Source organism: Platalea leucorodia (assembly GCF_965183815.1).
Source record: "Platalea leucorodia genome assembly, chromosome: 7".
Classification (NCBI taxonomy): Eukaryota; Metazoa; Chordata; class Aves; order Pelecaniformes; family Threskiornithidae; genus Platalea; species Platalea leucorodia.
Genome location: NC_138829.1, coordinates 18,267,456 through 18,293,486, shown reverse-complemented (window position 1 = coordinate 18,293,486; position 26,031 = coordinate 18,267,456). Strand labels below are relative to the sequence as shown.

General features: G+C 42.9%; 1 protein-coding gene across 3 annotated transcripts in view; it reads right to left on the bottom strand.

The window, feature by feature from the left end:
- Positions 1-1,615: 1,615 nt before the first annotated feature.
- ITPK1 (inositol-tetrakisphosphate 1-kinase) overlaps positions 1,616-26,031 on the bottom strand; it is a 158,240-nt gene continuing 133,824 nt past the window's right edge. For all 3 annotated transcript variants that reach the window (XM_082316934.1, XM_082316935.1, XM_082316936.1), the window contains exons 6-11: positions 23,877-23,975; positions 21,932-21,972; positions 17,013-17,178; positions 14,710-14,777; positions 13,069-13,231; positions 1,616-7,428 (exon numbers count right to left, since the gene is read on the bottom strand). In XM_082316934.1, coding sequence (XP_082173060.1) covers positions 7,106-7,428; positions 13,069-13,231; positions 14,710-14,777; positions 17,013-17,178; positions 21,932-21,972; positions 23,877-23,975 — 860 coding nt within the window. In that variant the 3' untranslated portion in view covers positions 1,616-7,105. The remainder of the gene's footprint in view (positions 7,429-13,068; positions 13,232-14,709; positions 14,778-17,012; positions 17,179-21,931; positions 21,973-23,876; positions 23,976-26,031) is intronic.

The window sequence follows — 26,031 nt, the reverse complement described above, 5'->3', positions numbered from 1 at the left end:
ACAAGTTTTTCCACAAAGGATGGCGGCAGCAGACAGAACTTGTCTATTGCTGCTGCAAATCAACAAGAGGAAAAATAATGTTGCTTGATGGAGCTACTATAAATACTGTCTTAATTGGATATTCAAGTAATCACAAACATTTGGGACCCAAGGACTTTCTTCAAAGGGAAAGATGGGGTTCAAGGCCTGAGCACTGGGCCTGGGAGGGTGCCTCACCAGCCGGTAAACGCTGGCCCTCCGACGAGCCGTACCTCTGCTCTACGGCGTCTCCCAGCTCACCGCTGCAGGGCTTGGCCTTGGGGCTGACACCAAGCCCTGATCCCCAGGCAGTGTTTATATGAGCGTCCTTGCCGAGAGTGCTTGTTGCTTAGTAAAATTTAATGCTGCTGGGTGAGATATCTCTCTTTTCTGCACTAGCTAAAATAGGGTCCTGATTAAAAATCCTGCTGGGTTTTGAGAAATGAAGAATTCCCTATCCAGGATGATGAAGGAGGAATCAGCCCAGAGCCTACACTAGGAATAAATGCTTAAGTACAGCAGTAGCCTAAATCCCAGTGATGTTCAGCTGTGTTATAAAGTAAAACAAAAATAGCTGACTTCCCACTAGCGTTAGAAGAGAAATCAAATCTTGCTGGTACAAGGAGGTCCAAAGTAACTGCAAACGACTGCACTGGGGAAGGATGTGAAAACCAGATTCTCATGAAAGCGGGCTTCCCCCAATGAGCTGCTCACCTCGCTGCCCTATCCACTCATAAAGAGAAAGCAAAGTAGAACTTGTTATAAGGCATTTATTTTCATTACGTGTTGGAAAGGAACAATTCTGTCTTCAAAACAATTACAGAGATAATGCCACAATACCTACTGCATATTGCTTTACTGTTGAAACCAAAACATTGTCCAAAACAGGTGCTTGGCAAATGAAAAGAAAATAAGATTATTACCATTGAAATCAATGCTGTTAGATGAAAGCACCATCTTCATTGTCAGATCTGATCAGTCATGCAATTGAAGACGCCAAATAGCAAGTATTTTTGGTTTTTACAGTAAGCCATGATCTTTTAAGGGTTTATATAATTCTATACAAATTTAAGTACAAAATGGGAATTATGTTTCAGAAATCATAGTGAACCAGGCTGAAGCGAATCACAAGACACACTTGGTAACACTGTACAGCTGGATTTGAACACAGATATCCATGAACTTGTGAAACGTAGCACACGCACAAAATGGTCCCCAAGATTCAGCCATGCTTAGGTGGGGAGCAATGCTGGAGAGTGAAGGAGAATATCCAACACTATTCACACCCGGAGGGCCAGTTTTCTCAAAATTGTTGGGATCCCAAGGAATTGTTTTTACTCCATTTTAAGAACAACTACATTTTAGTATGTGGTTCTCACAAGGGTATACACAAGCTGTTTTCAAATACTGAATCAGAAATAAATAATAAAAGATACATCTAATACATCTTTTATTTTTAATTTTTTTTACAGCACTGACTTTACAAGAGGATAAACAACTCATTTTTAGGGGCTGCTAACATCTGAAACAAAGAAGTCACTATTTTATACTCAACATATACTCAGCCTCTTAATAACTTTATATATGTATATATGACTTTTCACACAAAAAATGTTAAAATAATTTATATCTAAAAACTACTGTGTAAAGAACAGAAGAGGAAATAAAATGTGGGTTTCCTTAAAAAGGATGGAAGAGGAAGACCTGATTTTCATGAACTCCATTTGCTGTTTCAGCTGTTTCTGGAGTTCCAAGAGACTTCCAGGCCATCAACAAAAACTTCCCAACATATTGGGAGCCCTCTGCAAACTCATGGCACGCTGGGGAAGGTCACCTGCTCACGTGGCCCACAGGCATCTGCTAGCATCAGCCCCAGTGGATTCAGGATAAAAAAGGTGGAGAGAAAGAAAACATCTCCCCAGACTGCTATTAAAAACATACAGTGAAATTCTGGACCACTGGTATTGCGATGTCCACTAGCCAGGATTCTACTCCCAAGCCCTACCTCTCCTCTCCCTCCTTCTGCATCACAAATACAGGACGTTTTCTTACAGTGGATTTTTTATTTCCACAGGAAAACCGCCCCAGCAGCAGGGGTGGACCAGACCCCAACAGCCACCTGTGTGCACACAGCGAGAACGATTCCCTTTGCTTGCTACAGATGCTACTGTGCTTGTGTTGCTGAGGAATCGCTCTAACATCTCCATTTATAACTGGATCCTCTCAAACTTCAATCACCTTTAATAATTTTTGTGGCCATGTAAACATGACAGAATCCATGGAGGATCAGAAACCCATCCGGTCAAAAGCTCAAGTGTTGATGGCCTGGATCCACACAGAGTGAACAGGGAAAGGAAAGGTAGTGAAGATGTGGAAAGTACTTTTCTGGAGGTTACATTCCTCTGAAATAGATATTAAAGCAATATTACAAATAAAATCAGCAATGTGATCTGCAACAGCGTGTCTGTTTATCTATGAAAGCGAGAGGAGATTATATTAAAGGAAATATTTTAATCTACACAAAGCATTTTCACATACTCCTAATTACAAAACACACAGTTGCAACACAATAAAGTAATTGTATACTGAATACAGAAATCAATACATCTCTTACTAAAAAGGAGAGAGGAAAAGAAAATTAGCAGGGTAATGTAAGTGAACTCCTGTAAGTGTGCACATGGGGAGACTGCTACAAACTCAAAATAGACTCTATTCACTAAAAAAATCAAAATCGAAGATTTTCTGCACAGCTGTGGAAGGCAAGGCTGCAAGCTAGTGTGAAAAAGCCTGACTCACTTGTCACTGCTGCCACGCAAAGACTTTGGGAAACCAGTGTTAGTCTAAGAACTGATAAGCCTGGATTTTTTTTTTATTGGATGGAAAGAACAGAAGCATTTTTGTCTTTGTTTCGCTCTTTTTTGCCAGCCAATTCAAACACCTCTGGCCCCATTTATTCTGTTGCCTTTGGACTGTATCCTGCCTCTGCTATCTCCCCACTACACCACCTGGTTGTCCCCTGGCTGGATACAGCCCGCAGTTAATCTGGAGAATTTGAGGCTTTATCTTGAGCAATCCTTGTTACATCGAGAAGCCTCAGGGTCGGGTTCTTAATTTGTACTCATCTATAATGAAAACAAATTAAACTGGTGGTTTTCCATCCGAGCAACCTGCTGTGGACCTCCTCTGCACAAACATTCCCACGTTGAGCAGCTTTATCATCCCAACGTTCTGAATAGTATTCATAAAAATAGTGCATCCTATCTACCGACCAGCCCAGTCAATCGGCTCCTACAGCACAAAAGTTGAATAGCCGGACATGTGGTTAACCAAAGGCAAAACAGCATCGGCCCAGTGGTAGTTCTGCGTTACACAAACCACAAGTGTCAGCGTCGATGCTCCTAGTTAGGCTGCATGTCTGCAGCTGGTTTTCATGTTAACGATCAGGATGTTCTGGTACAGTCATTACAAACCCAAGCATAACGCAGCAAAGTCAGCTGCGGGGGGAGGAGGATGGTGATGGCTTTACACCGCAGGCGGTAATCATACCACTGAAGTTCTCTTCAACAGGGAAAAATCTTCACCTACTGAAGCCAATTACGTAATTACAGTGGAAACCAGAGTCCCATCTCCTCCATCATGCTGACACAAAACCTGGAGAAATTCCAGTCAAGCTAATGGTGTTCTTGTGGATTTCTAACAGTGAAGCAGAACAGAAATAGATCCCTAAGAAGCTAACTGGTGACCATGTAATTTTCACATAATTGCTCCCATCAACACAGCAATAATAGCTATGCCTCTGAAAACACAGCAGAACCTTTTCTCACCCACAATAACAGAATTCAAACAGACATTATGGAAAATCTCCCTCAGATTGTCCGCAATTTTAAGAGCAAGGGCATTCTGGTATGGTCTAATATTACTAGACTCCTCTACTTTTACAAAAAAAGACAAGACTACAGAGTATTAACTAACTTACTGTGAAGCTTATCTTAAATCAAAACTATCCTGAACTTGCCAAATGAGGCAGCAATTCAGAAAAGCACTTTAGCACAGGCTTAATAACATACGCATGCTCGAATGTTTTGCAATAATGTAACTCTATGTCTGGATGCTTGGTTAATTTACAGTTTTGGCTTTTAAATGTTGGTCTCCCAATTTGCCCCTGTGATTTAGCAACATTCTAGTATATGAGCCATAACAATAATTTCTGCAAGGAAATATAGTAGTACAGCAATTGCATGGTAATTTATGTGAAACTCTATTGTAATGCCACATCACAACAGGTACCTGCATATCTGCACCTGGTAAATTAAAGTGATACCGATACATTTGATAAATAAAAAATAAATTACAGACTATGGGAAAAATGTCACTGATCACACCAATGACCTAAACTTGCTTTCTAGTTACTGCCAAGATCTGGAATAATATTTAAATATAGTATTTCTGCAAGCCTTCAGAGAATTACAAAATAAACTTCTAACAATCATTTGTAAACAAGTTTAAAATGCACAATTATATTTCAGTAGTTTATTTTGGAGAAATAAAGCAGTGCAAAATAGGCCAACCAAAATTCAGAAGGCAGCCAGGAAAATAAAATTCTTATTTGATGTTCTAACTAGGAAACAGCATACAGACATTTCCATTGGATCCAACACTCAGATTCATGTAAACATACTTAGTTCAAAAGGTCTTGAGTTACTAACCCAGTTTTAACATCATTGTTTCTTCCCCACCACCCAATAAAAAAAACCAAAAACCAAAAAACCAAAAAAAACCCCCCAAAAACCCCAAGCCATTATAATAGAAGGAGCAAAAGGCAAGTCTACAAGCACTCCACCAGCTGGTTACAAGAAAGTACCATACAAAAATATGCACTGGCAAGTTCCTTCCTGAGGGTAACTTTTGTTACACATGTAACATAAAAACACTTTTGATTTTAAACAAACAAAAACAAACCCCAAACTGTAGATGTCAATTTTATTTCAGTCATGGCTTTACGAAAGGTTTGGTCTGTCATGAATACTTTTATAAACCCTGACCTATGTACATCTGACTCACTCACACCACGACCACCCGAGACCTGCGAGCTGCAGACAACGTGGGATCCAGCAGCCTCAAAGCATCCAAGGGTTGTGAAGCGTGCCCAGCTCAGAACTGGTCTGCAATAGTCGAGGAAGTTGGCTGCACTTATGTGCACCCTGGAATTGGACAGCTTCCACACTCATAAGGTCCTTCCAGTCCCTATAAAGTTAGTAACCCCTCTAGAGGTGGAATAATCTTCTCTTGTGTAAATCATCCTTGAAAATCTGACCCTGGCTACAGGAAATTCCCAATAACGGCATTTTGGGAACAAACCCAATCTCTCCTACGGAAAAAACATTGTTTACACAAAAGAATTGCTACACAACACTCGCCAAAACTTTCTCCCCTCCAGGACTGGTACCATCAGGTAGGGTGGTGACATCTTTTACACAAAGATGTTACGCATCTCTTATTCCCCTCTCTATGGTCTACCTGGGCTTTAAGCTCTAGATCCTTTCCTTTTGAGTAGATATCTAACACATGATACTAACCAAACTGGTACTAAATGCTGCAGTGATGGATGCTTTACAAATACCTGCTATAGAAAGACAGAAATTCCTGTATCTGCAAGCTAGGAGCTTAACTAAGGAAATTTTCTTAACACCACCCCTCTTAAACATATTTCAGGGCTTATATGGGGAAGGAAGGCCACTCTGTCTACAAAAATAGTGTCTCCATTCTCAGCACTGACAGACTTGGATATTTCCAGTTTAGTGTTCAGAATTGGCAAAAGTTGCAAGAATTCTCAACAGCAGAAGATGCTGCCATGCTAGAAGATGCAACAGAGGGTGAACACTGTAGGTTTACTGCCTATTCTCAAGAGATACAAATTGGCTGTGCTATAGTTTACAAACACTATAAAGCACTATTGTAAATTACCACACGGCCTCATCTGGCAGCTTGCAACAAAATAACGTGGCCTCTAAGCTACAGCTGTCTTGTACTTCTACCTCATACAATGGTACACAATTCTGCTTATATTTAATTTGCAAAAGAAAAAAAAAATGCACAGCAGCATGGATCTGTGGAAGGCAGCAACTGCGTTACCCCTTAGGATCCGCAGATCAGGTGTACTGCTCCAAGGAAAATGTGTGGCTCTGATTGCCAGCCTTTTTGCAGAGCTGTCCCAGAGTCCTCCCAAGTGCAACGGAGGGAGGACTAAATTCTCTGCTGAGAGATGAGCTGCTTCCGTTAACTCTTCTAGGATTTCACCACTAGCAGATGATTGAAAGGATGACATTTAATCTACTAAATCACTCAACCTAACTATCAGCACCCTGTCTGGATCAAACACGTGTCACTGCTGGCAAGCGTGGTTAGAAGCTGCTTTTGACTGAAGCAATGAGGCCTGGGGGCAGAACTGCAAAGCTGGAACTGGGGTGGTCACCTCGGTTCTGCACCCTGAACAACCAGTCTGCTCTGTCCCACTCAAAGTGCCGCGGCTCACAGCAAGCTACCTGTCAACGTCTTGACTGGTCAATGTTTCAAGAGATTTGGTTTAGTGATTCTGAAGTTGTCTTAGCTTTCTTTTGCAATGGCCTACCTGGAAAAAGGGAACAGGGAATATTTTAGGCAAAAATCTCTAGCTCTGTTACATTCATACACTCCATTTCAACATTATTATCTTCTTGATACCATGAGGTCCGATTTTAAAATGCTGGTCACCAGTGATTACAAAGAACAATAGAAATGAAAGAGCAACCCTCCCACAATGAAAGGACTAGTGTTAAAACCCACGTGTGTGTAAACTCATTACAGATTTGCAACTGGAATCTGATGAAATGGATCTGAATCACTTTCTTGCCCTCCCCCTTCCAGTCCATTTCATCAGCAAATCAGGTTAAATCAAATTAAAGTTTTTTTTTTTATTTTGCTTTTTTGTGTTGTTTGTTTTTTTTTTTTTTTTTTTCATTTTTCGCAATCATATTGTTACAGCCTGATCTGGTTCTGGGACCACAATTTGTATCCCTGTGGCTTTTTCTCAGTCCATGGCATTGGCAAGTTATTGAGAAGAAGCTTTTGTTGCCAACGTAGCGACGCAGTGCTGCTGGAAGCTGGGGGACACTGCTGAGTTGCAGGCTAGTCTCTGGTGTTGCAGTTTTACTGAGCTGTTGGTCTCGCTTTCCACAATCCAAGAGGAGTCTTTTCCCATGACGCTGAGACAGCCTGTGCTAGCGCAGCATATCCGCTCGTCCATGATCCCGCCGCTCTGCTCTGCCAGGAGCTTGCTGCGGTTTAGCTGGGTCACCTCAGGTGCCTGACCCTGCAGAACAGCAGCTATGTGGTTCAAGAGATCTGTGAAAAATTCGGAAACACCCTCGTAACCTGAAAAGAGGAAAAATGAGGGAGAGAACAAAAGGCAATTAAGTAATTTTCATAAGTTCTTTGAAAGGTTTCTTCCACCAGTTTATTTCTTGGGCTGTCCTTGCCCTCCAAGTGATAATAAAAAGGGTTCTTTTCCGTGGTGTCATTTTGAGTGACTGCACAAGCAGCTTAGCATAAAGAGGAACAGAGAACCTTGCTACAAAAATACTTTTGTTCAATGAGAAAAACTGTCACCTTTCAGATTTTCTGTTTCGTTTTCCTCCCAAGTATCTATGTGTTATAATTTTAGGTATATTCTATCATTTGTTGCCAAGTCCAGATTTTTCCATAGGTTACAGACTCAGTGGTGTAACGTTGATCTTTTCCATCCTGTTTCCAGGTTCACTATGGAAAGTAGCTCTAATGCAGCTTCCTTGAAGGTCTAGACCCTCACTAGAATTTGCCCAGCAATACCCTCAGGGAAACCTCAGAGGACAGTGGGGCTGGCTTTATACCCTACAGAAAAGGCAATTTCACACTGTGTAAGCAGCAATGTGATGCTCATCTAATCTAACCTAACTTGGCACTTAAAACATGTTTCTCGCTATGAGCAATGTCTGAAAAAACACTCGAGGGACAGTAAACATATATCAATGATATGGTATTTGGTAGAAACATCAGTCTTTTATTTCAGTACTGAAACCACCTTTCTGCATGTTCTGTTAAGTGATTCCAGACAATTTACAATGCAGAGTTTAACAACAAGTTCCCTGGTTAAAACAGTTGCTCAAATACCAGGAGCCATGACATTTTTGGTGACACAAAGGGTGGCAGTAAGCGTACAGAGCTTCTGGCTCTATTTTAAATGCTCTGGTACAGGCACAGTTTTATCATTGCATTCATTTTAAAATTGAACCAGACGTGCAACATATTGGTACAATGTCTGGAAACGGATCTTGACTGCTACTGCATTTCCTAAAATTGTTATCAATTTGATTTAGTATTTAGAGATCACATATGACATTCAGTGTATTTAATGGGCTAGGCTGATTGTTTTAAAATGTCTATAAAAGTATTCTGAAGGTGACCTGGTATTAATACAGGAGACTGAAGCAATAAATAATAGTTTAAAAGTCCCATGTGAATAGTACACATTCACACAGCAGCACATGAACAGAACCAGAGACCACAAAGTAAATGCACATTTTAAAACACTTTTAGTGATGTGATCGCAGGGCAGAAGAGTCCCTCAGATCCATAAATAATTCAATTTTAATGTCCATTCTCCTGTAAAGATCAACTTCCTTAGGGAATAAAAACTCAACTTCCTGAAAAACATCGGGTAAGAGGATAATTTCACCTTAAGATAAACATGGTGATTTTATGGCATGTTTATAACCCATACGTTAACCAGGTAACTCTTATTTAGGCTAGTACATTGCTTTGGATTTTACTGCACTTGGTCACAGTTCTCCTAGATACTTAACAGGTTGCACAAAACACTAGCAACGTGAGACAACAGCTCCCAGTTTTCCTTTCTCAAAGGCCCTTAAACAGATTCACCAATCAAATTGGCCATTTCAAAATGTCAAGTTTCCCAGTGCCCCCCACGATAATCCATTGGTTGGCAGGGGGCAACTAGGACTCTTTCGGCCGGTCATGGGAGCCAGAACAAGTTCTCCACCTCTTTGACAGAGGTGCTTGTTGCGCTTTCTTGCTTATGTAAAAGCCATGGGATTAGCCTTCAAATCTACTCAGAGTGCTTCAAACACCCCGGGAATAAGCCATCTCCATAGTAACAGCTTTAATATTCAGAGAGGAGATCCATAGTACCCTAGAGTGTTTCGTGTCTGCTCACTGAAAACAAACCAGCCTTGTTTGAGGGCACCTGGCAAACTAACAAAGAAGTTGCTTTAAATATTTAATGGGAATAAGATGGCCAGTTATTCAGTCCTGAAATCAGCAGGTGTTACGGTGTAAGGAAGCTGTACATATCAGGCACGCTTCCTCTGTGCAAGCCCTCTGCACACTGGGTGGAAAGGCCCAAGTAATTCTGCCTGGTCACTCAGAAGAAACTTCACACACTTCTAAAAAAGAAATACGCGGAAGGGAGGAAGAGAACCGGGGTGTCTCAACTCTTGAGCCACAGGATGCCTGGGGAAGGCTGCAAACTCTGTGGATGTTGCCTTGCTCTGTTCACTGGCTGCTGCTGCAGGCCTCTCAAAAAAGCCAATTGTGGGACATCACTGTGCTCTGATGATAACAAAATCAAGAACGGCAGATTAAATTACACCTTCAGAAACTACTGGCAATGAATTTGGGGTTCATGTCACACAAGGAATCAGTGGGAGGATGTAAGTTTTGCATGCCTTAAAGGACAAGTTGCATGAATCGTGTTGCAGCAGGTACTATCCTAGCACTGCCCACTGAAACCATTTTGGAAATGCCTGTTTACAAGAGGCCTGAATTTTGCTATGTTGAAAACAGTCTCCAGACTCCTCTGGCTGAGCATGGATAGGAAGGATGTCCACCCAGCAATGCATCTGAAAACAAGTACCTGCCCCCCTGAGCTTTGTGGAGTCAAGAAATGCCTACGAGCATTTTTAAGCTAGCATTAGAGATGCTACCTGCCTGATTTTTAGGAGACTCTCCCTGATCTGGCACACTCTCTGCTTTTCTGCATCTTCCCTTGGGCAGAGAGAAATGGATAGTCCACGTCCTGCATTTGCGGCAGCATATTTACACAAAGTGCATGTCCAGATCTGATGCTTCCAGCTGCCACATATATGCACACAGAACCAGCAGTTCACCTGTACTGGTACAGGCTGCAAAACGTGCACACCAGCTGCTGCTCAGGCTGGGTCAGCTCAGCCACAGCCACACAAGAGCAGGCTATGAGGAGCCTCTTCTCTCCGTTACCTGAGGTCAGACAAACATAAAACCCACATGCTAGCGACTCTGCCTATGGTTAAATATCTCCGCTGATAACAACAGCTAAATATAGTCCTGGTGGTTTCCCATAGAATAGGAGACACAATAGGCCTTTTAGACATTTATCTTTAAAATCTTTTTGAAGAGTTGCTGGTGCTAACGGAGCAGATAACAGATGACATCCTCCTACAGGTACATCTGCTCTCAATTCTGATGTTAAACTAATCTCAAGATGACATCCATGGAGTGGCAGGTTCAAATGAGCTTCAAGCCTGGTAAACACAAAAGATAGCACACAGGAAGCCAAACCTCTGGGCAGCTGGACAAGGCTTTGGTCAGGCCTGGCCCCAAGCTGTAGCTTGAGCTCCATGAAAGAGGCTGTGAATGCTCCTTAAAGGGCACCTCTTTGTCTCCCTTCCCCAAAGCAGCGGTGCAGAGATACCATAGCAGGTCCCCAAAGTGTCTAACTTGGCTCCAAATGGGCTCTACTGCAACCCTTGCAGGACAGGACGACTTGAGGAAGAGGACCAAGGGAAAGCCCCCTCATGGGACTGCACTGAGCCAGGAACAGCGAGATCCCACTGCTGATGCAGCCCATCAGTGACTCTTTTGAGCAGGGCTGAATTTGAACTTCTCATTAGCAAGGTGCCGGCTCCATCAATGAAGCCAGCCCTTGAAGCTGCTCAGCCTTTAATCACATCGGCCCTTGGAGGGAAAAGCAGCTGCCTGGGCTGAACATGCTTTTTGGCAACAGAGTATTCTGTGTTGAGATGTAACATTTCTTCTGTTGTATTTTACCCCATTGCTTCTTCTCCAACCTCAGCAGCCCTTGAGAGCAGCTCATCTCTCTCAGTTCTGCTACCTTTTACAAATTTGAAGGCAGTTTTGCCTACCCCCGATCTTCTCTCTTCCATATGCCTGGTCCCTGCTGCTATCCTCTAGACTTTCTCCAACTGGTCTTCAACCTATCCCATGGTGATAAAGCCAGTAGCTACCTTCACTACCCACATGTTCACCACCAAAAAAATCCTGTGTAAGACACAATGTAGACATGTGTACAAGAAGCTTCCCCATGCTCTCAAGCCTCTTGCAAGGCCTAAAACACCCTCTTAACTCAGTGTCTCTTCAAAGACCAATTATTGTGCAGATTGAAACATAGGACTTGGGCTGAATATCAAAAACTATAGCCTTGGGGTAGAAGTACAGCACAGTATGAGGCTTAAGGCAGTTCTGTGAACTTCTGCCACAACAAGAACACATTGCCCCTCTTTAAATACTTAAGCTTGCCACTAGTTGTCTCCCAATCTGGACTTTTCAACATTTCAGGAAAAGTGGAATTTCAGTCTGTGTAAAGTACCAAATCCAAAACAACGAAAAAACAAAAACCCCAAAACCCCAAACCAAAATGCAGGATGCAGGATTGCAAAAGAATGTCCTACATCACTGACTTCAAGACCCCCTGTCTGAAATATAATCCCATTCATAAAACTGATGTGGCTCCATCTGACACCCAATTTAGGTTGTTTCACTGGTCTTGGCAGAAGACTTGTTTTCATAGGTCTGCAGATTGCATCAACACCATATGGCAGAACCAAGCTGCAAAGTGACCTGAGGATAGCAGGGCTGGAGTTTTAAAAGGAAGCCAGTCACTGTGGAGATAGACAGGCAAGCCACTACAGGCCAGTAGTGCGGTTGAGGACCTAGACTGAAAGATTAAAAAGACTGGGGGCTCAGGGCAAGATCTCTAGATGTAAAGATATCTCAGGCATATTTAAAACTCAAAGTCTTCAATGACAGGTTAAACAAACTGTAACAGCCTGTGTATGTCTGTGAAAACAAACAGTGATGTACCCATTCAGGTAATGAGAGGAGATTGTCAAAGAAAAAAACCCCATGCAAAACAGCATCAAATGAGATGATGTGTTCTTTTCCTGTGCTAGGCTACTGAATTTAGCACAAGTGACAGACCATTATTGCCTCCCATTATACATACAACTCCTTTTAACAATTCCAGTGGTCAAGGAGCTTGTTTAGTTGTTTACAAGATGTATGTTGCACTAAAAAAAGTGAAGGAAAAATTTACTGGTTTTCACATGCTCTATTCTATTGTTTTACTCCAGGATCCACTTATGAGAACCTGCAAGGATATTTAACCCTGTACAGCAACTTCTGTGCACCTACAATTTTATCACCTTCGTCTGATTCCTGGTGCTGTTGCTTTTGTGCACAAAATGTCTTTTCATGGGGAATCAATCTGCACAGGAAGAGATTTTCAAGGGAACAGTTTGCTGCTTCCACCCCCTCAACATTTTTAATGGCACAGAGTCTGGAAAAAAAGAAATCTTACAAGGCTCTCCTAAAATAGAATTTATTATTCTTGTTTTCACTTCAGAATGAGGGACAGGCCCAGAAAGGCCAGGTCCCAGCACACAGTCCCATGCTTCAGTTCCTGGACATCCCTCTGCAGGAAAGGGTGTGATAGCCATGTTACTGCTGGCCACTAAAATTTGACCGTATCTCCTAAAAGCTAATATTTCAGTAGCACATTCCATATCCAGATTAGGGTTCTGCCCTTCCCAGGTTAAACAGTATCTGATCTCAGAACAATTTGGCTGCTGCTCTCCTGTCCCCTACCTGGGAAGCAATGATGTGAGACACCAGCAGTAAAACTTCACACTAAGCAGGCACTGCACGTTTTCTATGAAGCATGAGTGGAAAAGCCTTTCTCACCTGGGAATGCATTTATATCAATGACCGCATGCTGCCCAGTCTGATTGTTAATGATGATATCAATTCCAAAGAGGGAAACTCCCAGAGCTTGCCGCAGCGCCTTAGAGATTTCCCGGATTACATCGTCGTTTGGCCGCTCAAATACTCCTTCGATTTTATCCAGCTGTAGTGGAAAAGGACACATTACTAACGGACTCTGAAACAGTCTTTTTAGTGGAAAGATTAATTTTCAGAGGTTTCCAGGTGTGTATCCACCAACTGTAATTGCAGAGAACCAGTGGCATGAAACAGAGAAAGACACCAAAGAGAAACTGCTTTCGTAATTGAGAATCCTACCACCTGCTCTAAAGCACCTAGTTCTTCCTCTTCATACTGGTGTAGCTCCTCGAGAGACATCACAGTAGGAATGAATGGAGAATCAGACTCACTATTTTAAGTACTATATCTACACGTTAAAAAACCAAATACAGCTGGCATGTTTAACCTTTTGCTGCAAATATTCTGGATATCATTCTGTTATTTCAATGTAGATTAAGGCCTATGTTGAAGGACTGATAAGCCAGACTCCTACCGTTAGTTTCATTTGATCCACACAACACAACTCAGCTGATATCTTCAGGGCACAGGCTCATTCAAAGTGGATATCTTTTATGTGGATTTTCATGTGTAAGTTATTCTACAGACATTTATCGGGACTAATAACTCCAGTTATTTATGACTGGAAGATGTAATTTTTCTCACTTTTTAAACAACAGGTTATGCAGCAGAAGTATGCTGTTACACCTACAGAAGCATGTATGGAATATGTACGTGTATGAGAGAGATGGCAGGTAAACCACAGGAGCATATACTCTCTCTAACTTCAAAAGTAAAATTAGCCATAAAGGGATTTATGACTAGCACAATTACAGTTTTAATTTTTAGCATGCCCATCAGTGTTGCATATAAAATTTAATCATTGCCAACTTCGAAACTACTCCCCAGTAGAGCTTGTGAAACAGAAAAGAATCTGGGGACTCAGAGATTGAAAGGACTCAGTCCTGTAAAGTGACTTTCTCAGTTGTCAAGTGTCTGAGAACTTGTTAGGATTCATACACGCAAAGCTTATTAAAAGGATTGGTAATGCAAGCATGAAACTGTGCAGCGTGCTGGCACTGCTGGACTTGGAAGACACCCAGAAATGGTCCCATGGTCACAGCTTGGGCATGCTCGCACCGCAGACAGCTACTGGCCCTCTGTGGCCCTGCCCAACACAATTTCTCTGCTTGAATTTTCACCATTTGTCCCTCCTCACAGAACTGAGTCTGGAATGATGATTTATGCTTATTAAGCTCTCTGGACAGGGAAAGCCTAAGTATTTGCATTCAGAACCTCCTTCTTCCCTTTGCCTAGATTAGCTCTGGGGAGTTTAGGCCTGGCAAGCAGCACAGGTCTGCTGCATCAGGGCTTCCTCACCGGAGCTCGGTAGGGAAAACCAGAGGGACACACAGTCATGCTGGTTCATTGTACCAAACAGACCTCAGCCTGCAACACAGAAGCTGACAACTTGTGAAGGAGAGTCACTAGCTACTAATGCTTTGATAAGAAAGGACTAGATAGTTTTCCAGCCGCGCTAGAAGAAAAAAGACCAAATGTACTTACTGCTGTTAAGACAGATGACGATTCTGGCTTTGAAACATTGTGGCTGTTGAAAAATATTGATTCTCTGTCTGGAATTAAAAGAAGATTGTAAATAACTTTATACCAGATTTTAATTTCCAAAGGATTAGTGCAAGGAACAGTAGATGGCACTGCAGCCCCGGCAATCTAAGTCTTCCTCACCACCGGGCAGTCCCCAGCCACCCACCCCACTCACAGGACCTCTCCTGCCCAGCGCTCAGCTGCCTGTGCAGGCAGGGACCCATGGCCGGGTCACCACGGCTTTCGGACCTCGGACCACAGATACACAAAACTGCACGGGATTAATAGAAACCAGTTTCCTTTCCTTCACCAGAGCCAATTAACTAAGTTCCGTAAGATAATGAAGTTAATTTCTACTAATTTGCTATACTCAAAGTGACAGTTCCAATGGGAAGGCGTGTGATAGAAGGGAGAAGCTGCATTCACTGCAGGCAGTAGATCGATGGTACACTGAGATCCCTGTGAACCTGGGGAGGGCACTGTCACCATGGGGGAAAGCAGTAAATTTCATGGTCAGGACCTGCCCTCCCTTTGGGGGCACCACAGGAATGCAGGAGACACCCTGAGGTGACAGAAGCCACTAACGTTACCACAGTGGAAGCCATGGGGAGAACCGTACCAGCACCTCCCGCCCCGCTCCCTCTGTGCTGGAGGTTTTATTGGTGGGGAGAAATCCGCCACAGCAAGTCTTCCCTTGGGATTCCCACCATGGCAGACTGATGGCATCGTACAGACAACCTGCACGGGAACACCTAGATCAAGGTCTCAGCACGCAGGTAGCACCAGCAATAGAGTATTTCTGCTATGCTGGTCTCTCTGAGTCGACATTTAAGAGCAGCCACAGGGCCACATATGATAACGACGGGGGTGCTGTGAAAAGCAAACCCAAATCCACTCCGCAGTCTGACACCACCATATACTCTTCTTGCCTCTCCTCCCATTTAGAAAGGCCCTGTACTTTCAGACAATCAGCTCCTGGAGTGCCTCACAGCCGCCAGATCTGCTTCATTGTTGGATCTGCCTAATCAGGTGCCTGTAGCGCGGCCCCCGTAAACTCTCCTGATCCGGGTAAGAAAGCCAGACGCTTATCCTAATCTGCCCACAAAACTTATTTTTACGTGGGCTTCCAGACAAATTTCAAGTCTTACACTAACGGATGAGACATTAGCTAAGGCATTTTTAGAAAGATGTTTTAAAATGTTCTCTTCCAGCAAAAGTGCAGACCAACTGTCCTAATAGTTTATATGAACACAGATTCTGGCCTACTTAATTTGATCAGGACATAGAGCAGACCTAAATGTAAATACAGGCATACATACCTACAGACAAGGACTTTTTACTGGGATCCTACCATACGTATACTAACAGAACCCATATTTTTTGTGCAGAACGCAATGGTGAGCACACATGGACACACTAAGGTCAGCAGAAACTACTAAGAAAAGTGACAAGAAACTGGCACTTGTTCATTCATCTCCTTTGGTTTGATACCTTCTCCCCTCCCATCCCCACCTCTGGGATTTGTCCAGCTGCAGGCAGATCATGCTCCCATCCCTGCCCTGCTAATTCCTTCTTGCTTCTGAAGGCCCACAGAATGCAGTTCTCGGGAAACCAGCTTTTTTTCCATAAAGGAAATTTTAGTAATCTTTAATGAAAACCCTTGAAGTGCTGCTGTCTAGTGACATATAGGAGGATCACTGTCCTCACGGACAAATCCATTCCTCCTTCCCCCCAACACAGCTGGTATCTACAAACCAAAGGACACGTCCCACCAAGGTTTACAACACTGGGCCTCACATGAACAGAGAAGCTCATTTAGAGGAGAGCACAAGCGATGTTTAATTTAAACACACATACATAATCAAGGTAAAAATAGGGAGAGGAAGTTCTGAAATGATGGAATCCAGGAAATTCTCTCCAAAGCACATTTATAAACAAACTCCGGAACAAATGACACATGAACTTACTGTGAAATTAGAGAATTTCTCTCCCTCTCCCCCTATCCATATGACATAAAACACTTGTTTCTAACAGGTAAGACTCAGGTTACCATTGCATAAATATTTACTATACGAATGTCATTCGTCTGTATTTCAGAGCAGATGAGTTACCTCCCTTCCTATTGAAATAATACAGAAGAGGAAACGCGGTATGTAAGAACCAGCTGCCTTCACTTCAGCAGCCTTTTCAAAGATATTTTTCTTTGGAGCTGTTTGCTCAAGGCTCCGAGAAGTGATATTTCCTTTTAAATCAGCACAACGTACCTGAGATTCCTGCAGAGAAGTTCTTTAAAGATGGTCTTTTCACCACTGTGTAGGATTCCCCGACCACAAAGACTTTATATAGCACGGCATTGTGATTGATGAAGCTCTGAATGACGCAAGGGGGGCGGACAGCTTTCAGGCCCTCCTGGTTGAAGATGATCGCCATCTGGAAACACACACACAGAGTTGTGCACAAATCTTTCAATAATTTCACGCTTACCCCACCACCTGACTAGCAGTGAGGGGGAACATCTACTGGTGGATATATATTGACCATGTGTGAATTCCTTCTCAGCAGCTAGTCCTATTTCATTACGTTTCATTTCACTGACACAACTCTCCAAACACTACTGGCAACATTTTCTTCTCAGCTCTTTGCAATTTAATTTGCTGCTTTTAGTTGGGAAGCTACTGCAACTCAGGTACAACAAAAGGGTAAAACATTTGACCAAAACAGACGACAAAGTTTGTACTGAATACAAGCTTGTATCATGAGAACAGAAGGAACAGCTCTACGTACTAACTATATGAGTTCTTCCCCACAGCTCTATTTCCCATGGTTTGGTTCAGTCCAGTTGCAATGGCCTAAGCATCAGGGTTTCACCCACACCATCAGAGAACTTTTTTCAGACTCTAGTAGTTCTTACTGCTAGCAAACGCCAGCCTGATGATTTTCTTGGCTTGGTTTCACCCCATTACTCCAAATGGATAGTTCTCTTGAAGGGACTGGAACAAATATGCCAAAGAGGAAGGCATTTATAGGGCTTGAAAGATGAACAACAGCTGCCTGAAAGAGCATGGAAGCGATGCTGGTAGGTGCATAGAAGTACTTTCACGAGCCAGCGTATCTTCAGCACACGTTACACTGCTCTTTCCATGCATCCCTCCATTACCATGCTTACATGCATATATAATTATCATAATTGCGGTACCCTGTTTTGCAGGTTTGTTGTTGGGAGTATGGATGCTGCCATGGCTCCTATGCAGAACTGGCAGCAAGCACCATTCCAGCACAGGCTGATGAGATTACTTTATACCAGTATGCCCCTACACAGCGATGAGGATAAACTTAGGTTTGCTCTCCATCCTCAAAGCCCTGAAAAAGCTATGCTCTAGTCATCTGAATATTGACCTCTTCATTACTCCAGTGATGCTGGGCCTTGTTATCCACAGTGGCAGAAGGGCACGTTGATAGTCAGGTCAATACGAGTAAGGACTGTTCAAGGCCAGAGAATCTGGCACATGTTTTATCTTCCTTTCCTCTGGGCAAAACTCCCTCCCACAGGTAGGGATGCTTTGGTTAGAGCACCTTCCCTCTCTGAAGAGCCTTGAAGACAAGAGCTAATCAGCCATGTCTTGAGCCTGCTGCCTACCTCAGTCAGTGCCGGATGCACAACACTTGCCAGAAAAGTTCCTAAGCTCTGAAAGACAAGTTTTTTCTTATGCCTGTTAATATTTTCTCACTGGCCTCCTTGGGCCTAGTGTTTTACTCGGGATGTAAGACAGTCCAGAGAGGCTAAGAGAATTCCTGTGTGTCCCACAGTGACTCCACAGTGATACACAGAATAAAACTGGAGCTTTCCTGCCTCAGCATGGTGCAGATAAATTATACTGCTTGCTCTCTCTTTCCATATGCTTCCTGTCAGTTTTGTGCTTTCTGAGATTAGCTGTATCTTAGTGAAGGCACGGCCATTGGAAGGATTTTACAAAGAAACTTTACTATTTTGTGCTCTCTCTTGTATATTATACACGATCAGCTACTCATTTGATGTACACTGTACTTTCAGACTGAATTCTTGCTAACATTTTAGTTTGTTCCTGTAATAAAAATATTAAATATAATAGGTTTTGTTGTTAAAAAATATAACCATGGTAAATGATGTAGTGATTACATATTCATAGTTAAAAGTCTGAGCACATTTTTGTCCTTATTCCTCCTTATCTGGTAGGCCGCATTAGATCACATAATTGTCTGCACGCATGCACAATGACTCAGTAGATAAACATTTTCTGAATTCAAGTCAACGCGTGCATGCAATACATACTTGCAGCTGATATTCTTACTCTGTCTCTATTATACCAGATGCTATCTATCTGACAGCGCAGACTGAATCTGTGAGTGGTAATAACCTGTGCAAGAAACCTACTCTAACCAGCAGAATCGTCCATCAAGATGATTCACAGCAACAACATCATACCTCATTTGTCTCTCACTGGTGGCAAGAAACACTGCTCTCTTCCTCCTCCTGTGTAGACTGTTGGCTTTATAATATCTACATCATCATACTGGCAAAACCCATGCTGTTCCCATCCTTCAAGTGCTCTCTGCAAATATTAGTTAATTAATCCCCACAAACCACTCTTTCATAATATGAGCAGGTACTTATCCTATTTTAGAAGTGTGGAAACCCAGAGAGTTTATCTTCTTGGCACAGAACTGACCCAGGCTACTGCAAACCATGTGAAACCTCTCTTCTGCAAACCTCTGTGCCAACGGCCCCATGGACTAGCACACAACCCATATAACTCCCATGGTGTTGCGTTATGCTGGTTCACTGCGATGTCTCATGGTTTTTAGCATGCATGAATACAGCTCCAAGAACTCGCTTGCAGGGTGCACAAGCTCTTTGTCATCTAGCACAGACCTGCTGTGTCTGGCAGTAACAGGGGAACAATACTTTATATGATAATTTCCAAATAGCATTCCTCACTATAAATGCAGAGCTCTTTTGAGGGCAAAACAAAACATCTGACACCAAGAATTCTTACTGACAATGTCCTTAAGGAATTCAGTCTCAAAAAACACAGTGATTCTCTGCCTTTTCATTCCTGTCTGCTCAACATTTAGAAAAAGACATTCTGGACACATTTCTTCAGGTTACGGGTCTCAGTGATGTCTCAAGGAAGCTTTACCAAAGGTCAGCTATGTTCTGACCTGCTGGCAGCCAGGAAGAACAACCTTCAGGCATCACCTCTGTTCAAGTCTAACAAATGGTGCTGGCAAAGTGGGGTTCAAGTGCTGAGCTGGCTGACATGATTTCTAGTGCAAAGGCCATGTGGAACTGTGGGACACCACAAGAAGACTAATTAACAGCACCTTGGCTTAACTAGCTCATGTTTTCACAGCAAAATGCGGAGTCTGCCAGCCTTCGCTGGCACCAAACCCAGATTCAAGCCTGCACCTTCAGCTGTCCCTGTTAGCCAGTACTTGAACTTTCTGAATAGTCATCTTGTGAAGAAAAGCAGTTTCTGGCCAGGCTGGGTTCTAGTTCCAGTGTCAGCTCTGCAGTGAAAATATCTCTACAGAAAATGAAGCAATTTACCAAAAGCCAAAGAAGGAGTCATTAATAAAACAGGCAACAATTTCTTGCTTCTAGACCTATGCTCCATCTTTTAGACAGACTGTACTGTAAGCAAAGTATTTATTCTACCCTTCCCTTGCCATTATTGACCATAAAATAGCAATTACAAGACAGTTCCTCTCTGATCATAAATACACTTTTGGATCACTCCTGAGAACACAGCAACTCCAAAAGTGACTACTACTCCTAACTATGTAAAGTACCACACAAGACTTCAGGCTTTTTTCCAGGGGTCCTCCTAGGCTCTAGTCATAAGTTCCTGTGATAAAGTGCCATCTACAGCTGTATTTTAGTCTAATTTTTGCTCAGAAAATGGAATTCTGGCAGAAGGCTGAGGTATGTCTGCACTGTATGAATAAACAGCAAAGAAAGATTCACCAAGGAAACAAAGTCCAAGCCTGACTGGACAAGCACACAAAGGTTCATGCATTTCAGATTGCAGTTGCAGAGGAACCCTCTACAGAAAAATCAACAAGGAAGCTGGAGTCCTAAATTAATTCACAACCCAGTCCCCAAGTGTTCTCGGGAATGATGGCAAAAATTTATAGCGGCTGCTCCGGCAAACTAACAGGACTGTCTGTCATGCTTGTAAAATGATCCAAGCTAAGGCCTGCATGAAAAATCTAGCTGCATTTTTAAAAGGAAGTGCTGGTCATTCAATATTTCAGCTGTAGGCATTCTGCTCATCTAGATTTACATTTTACTTCAGGGCCTTCAGCTTTCAGAGATGCTGCAGCAACATACTGCACATTTCAGGAGCAGCTGGGAAACCTGGACCGACGACCACGTTGTTAACAAAGGAAGCCAGGCGTTACAAGAGCCAGCAGTGAGGGCTGGATTCTCAAAACTGAGCTGCGGTAAGCAGGAAGGCAGGAAGCACAAATGGAAAAGAATTAAAACAGGATTCAACGTGCCTAAATTTAGAGGAAGCTAGGCTCATAGGGAATGCACTCCTTCCAGGAATACACAACCACTTTAACTGCAATTGCCTTACGGGAAGGAGGGAAAGCAGATAGTTCTAGCAGCCCTGTTCCTCCCACAGCTCCAGCCGTGTTATTACAACTGAACATGCCTAGAAACCATCTCTATTTGCTATTCCCTTCCCCTCAAGGACAGGAACCAGCTGGCCTTCACTCATACTTCTGCTTCATCTGCAGTACAAAACCATTTCTCACCTGTACCACATACATGTTGGAAGAGAAATATGGTGGGGTGGAAACATCACTTAGTGTGACCTCCCACCGAGGAGAGGCTGAAAGAGATTCCTTGCAGACAGACCTGACTGGAGACTACAAGCTGCTAGAAGCAACTATATGATAGAAGCTAGAAACTGCTAGAAAGAACTTCCATGTCAAGAGGTTAAAGTCATATTTAACTTCATTTCAGACAAATCTGAAAAAAATAATGGTGTAATTAAATACAAGGGAGAGGTGGAGGAAGGGAAGTCGTCTGGGCACAGCCCTCATTCTGCCTACTACAGGATCAGAAAGCACCAGCCAAACCACGCTGGGGGGACTGGAAGAAGGGGAATAACACTGCAAAAGTTTTTTAACTCACCTCGTGAGAGTTGGTTCCATGGGCCACTCTGGTTTTACAAACTGGGTAGATAAAAAAGAAAAAAATGCACCACTGAAACAGTACACACAAAACCTTTATAAATCCATTCCCACCCACACGTGCAAACACTGGAGTTCACCAGACCAAGGCACTGACTGTACCAGATGCTGGTGACAGTCTCTGCTTGAACTGTGTCCTCAATCACTGCAAAGCTTGGCTTGCTCCCAGCTCTACTCTCTCAACTCCTCCCTGTAACTAAGGTCTAAGCAGAGGTCATTATTAGGACTGGTCAGAGGTGCAAAGCATCAGCTAAGAAGTTAGTACCAGTATTGCCATCCTGCCTACTCAGAGGGCATCTTCACAGGTATGTGATTTTTGCCTGAGGCTGGAGCTACTTTACAGGTAACACAAAACACCACTGTTCTGAAAACAAGGGAGCTGGGACACAGTGGAAAATAACTTCTTTTCCTACTTCCCTGTTTCTGGGGAATAGCAGGAAACCAAATGGGCTGAACCAAACTAAGATACAACATATTTTTCGCAGGCAACCATACAGGGTGACAAAAACAGTAGAAAGAGCCCAGCAGTTCTTCTTTCTCCTCCATATTCCTTATCTGCTCTGTATATCTTTGTTCTCATTTCCATCCTAAAACCAGTAAGAGGAAAGAAACAACATGCTCTTGCTATTATGAAACCAGAGAAGAGCTGAAGACCCGGGGACCCACACAATGACTAGAGCTGATGTTATTTTTATGTTATGCAGAGGAGATGAAAACTTGCAAGTAGTGAGGGGGTGGATACGACAAGACTTCTTTGGGGGTTGTTGGAAGAATCAAATTGCCAGGCAAGAGGACAGGCAGCTATGAAAGGCAGATGACCTGCACTAGAGTCGAAAATAAGTTGGTAACTTGAAATTTTGGAAAGTGGTATATGATGTCTCACAGACACATGCTCCGGAGAGCAGGAGTGTTTTTTAAAAAAAAAAAAAGAGAGAGAGAGAGAGGAGACAGAAAAAGCACTCCCACAATACCATGTTATATTGATTTTCAATGTTATTTTTTAATTTCATCTTCATTTAGAGGGGTTGATTCAGGCCTTCTGAATATATGGGCTATGCTGCTGACTACTGAGCACTTGCCAGCCTGTACAGAGAAGACAATGTGCATGGGTGAGGATGGGGGGGTCAAAGCCATTCAGTGGCCTTTAAATTACTGCTTCACAATCTAGCTTCAGGAGACCTGCCTCATTTGGGAGAGCGATGGCAGGGAGGGCAAAACATGCTGTTTCCACGACTTTACCTCTGAACCTTACAAATGAGGCAAGCACCAAGGGAACAAACACCGACTAACCAATTCTGCTCACTTTACACTGCAAGGAATCAAATAAAGGAATGAATTAAAGCACAAGCCCCCCAACAAAACTTGCTACAAAGCACAAGCAGTTCATAGCCGCTGTTTGAGGCTGTGAGCCCTTGGAGCCTGCTATCTATGGTAATCGTTACACTCTTTCTTTTGCCCTCTAAGAACATATTTGTAGCCTGGACCAGGGAAAGGGAGGGGTGGGTGAAAAAAGGGGGCAGTGAGCAAGGCAGTGATTTTCTCAAGAAAAATAATGAATGCAGCTGGCAGGAGAAACTTCTTGCACAAGTTCAGGGCAAGAGGCTAACTTTGTGAGAACTATTAGCATTTCCCAGGAATGCATGTTTACTGTAGAGAGGTGTTTGAAGCAAGGAACATCAATAAAAGGCAAAGTAAAAGCTGATAGGGAGGGGTTTTGTTCACATTCCAAGCAGACTGCTTCAGAGCATTTGTTTCAGGAAGGTTTTAACATCCCTGACACTTTGGCAATGAAACCCACACTCCTACAGGGTTGGCTACATCTTGGGGGGTGCATGTGCAATATTCAGAACCTACTAGAAGCACCAAGGAAAAGCCCATGTACATACTGAATGGGAATGCCAGTCCATTCTTCTCTATAAGCTGCAAGGTGTCTTCTCCACAGGCACTTGTCAGCTCCATAAAGGGTGGTGAACAGATCCTCTCATCTGCAAGACAAAAAAAAAAGACTCAAATGGAGATGAGGGTTTAGCTTCTCAGCTGCATTGTTACCAGCTCTCTCCATACTAACTGCTTCTTGATAGTCGGCTTTATTTTAACCGTTGATATTAAAGCACTGGAAAGATTATCAGCCAGGCCTAAATTTGGGTTTCTGGAAACATTTCAGAAGATGAAAGGCCCAATTTTCAGATAAACTAAATGGAAATATAAAGCCCATATTTTCACAGTCAGGCAGCAAAACCAATCACCTGCTTAGGAATATGTAGCTGCACAAGACTTAGCCAGTGAGGTGAAAAGCAATTGGGATCTTAGCTCTTAACATTATGCCTTCAAGCATAATTTTCTAAAGCATTTTACAAAAACCTGAATGGTCAGCAAGTGTGGCTGGAGCAGGCAGTCTCAGAAAGCCATCATTACTGCAGGGCCCCCCAGGTGGCAGACTCCAGTGTGGATTTACTTCAGCCAAGGTGCTAGCCACGTAATACATCCCACTGTCCATTGGGACCTCTCTGCCATGAAAGCAGTGCTCATTTGGCCTGGCAAAGCCAGTCAGAGCACCGCTGAGACACTGAGACACCTTGGCAAGACTGCTCAGTGGACTTTGGTTAAAGATAAAAAACACAGGAAACCATGGTAAAATTTAACAGAGTAGGTCTGCTCCAGGATGTTTCTGCTCACGTTGTGCTTGTTCATATGGGGTTGTGGGAAGGCTGGAGTCAAAACCCAGCCCTCTTAGTGACTCAGTAGGTTGAACTGCTCTAGGATTCACGTCCCGTTCGCTGTAGGAGAACTTTGATTCTTCTAGAAATGCAGCAGGAAAGGGGGAAAGCACTGCAGGACTCTAAGTACTTGAGCATAAATCTCCACCGCTCAAGAGGGCTGGGTTGCAACTTCAAGTGCAAAGAGAACCTTGGCTTCAGCCACGGCTCTGGGACAGGTCAGTGGGCCCAAAGACTTTCAGACAAAAGTTGTGCACACATTGACACAGTCAAAGCAAGAACATCACCCAAGTAAGAGCAATGATCCAACTTAACTCCTCAGTGAGCAGAGTCTTAAAAGTATTGCCTCCATGGAATTTTAGCTATGGCCAGGTTGACACTGGAGTCATAAATGAGTTATAACTCGAGCTAGCTGCGCAGTACTGAACGGCAATTCAGCATGGGTCTGCCAAAACTCACTTCTAAGACTTATTTCAAGAGAAACAGTGTGACACCTTCCTCCAAGAAGCAACTGGAGACCAGCACAAACGATGGGAGCAACTCTATCTGGCAAACTCAAGCCACAGGTTTATATCAACCAGCAACTTGTGTTGAAAATGAGCAAAATATGACTGTTATTACCATCTACATCTATCCCAGTGAGCACAGAGAATCCAAACAGGTGGAGACTATGCTGTGCAGATGGTGCAGAAACGGAAAAGTGCATGTGAACTAAACCCCCAACAGAACTAACTAGATACTCTGTGCGTGCTATGCATCCAGAAACCCCTTTATAAGCATTGTTTAGATTAATGCTTTTCACTTCATTATAACTATACGTTTATGCATGTTCCCTCACACAGAAGAGAAAATTGAATCACTGAAAATAACAGAGGCAAAACTCTATATTTTGATATACGTATCTCAATACATGCTTCATCACTCTGAGAATATCTGAGAACTCCGGCAATTAGCAATACTGTTGCTACAAGAAGTTTTCTGCGAAAAGTAAAGGCTATTTTCATACATCCTAAAAGGAGTAGAAAGATTGATGTTTTGAGGTCAACCTCTACAGAGCTAACCAAAACATCCCAGACTTCAAAGCTTTCAGTTTGCTGCTATGAAAACAGAAAGCGGCATCCAAAAGTGACAGGTACTGTAATATTTACAAGCCTTTGCCAGAGCAAAAGTTCCTTAGTTGGATGAATTTAAGGAATCAGATTTAGTTTACAGATACTTGGGAAGAACTTTGGCTTGGCAGCTCTCCCACCCATAAGGCTCACGAATAACTTTGCCTTTAGAGTGCAGATGCAGAGGGACGTATGGTTCCATCTCACTTCCCTCC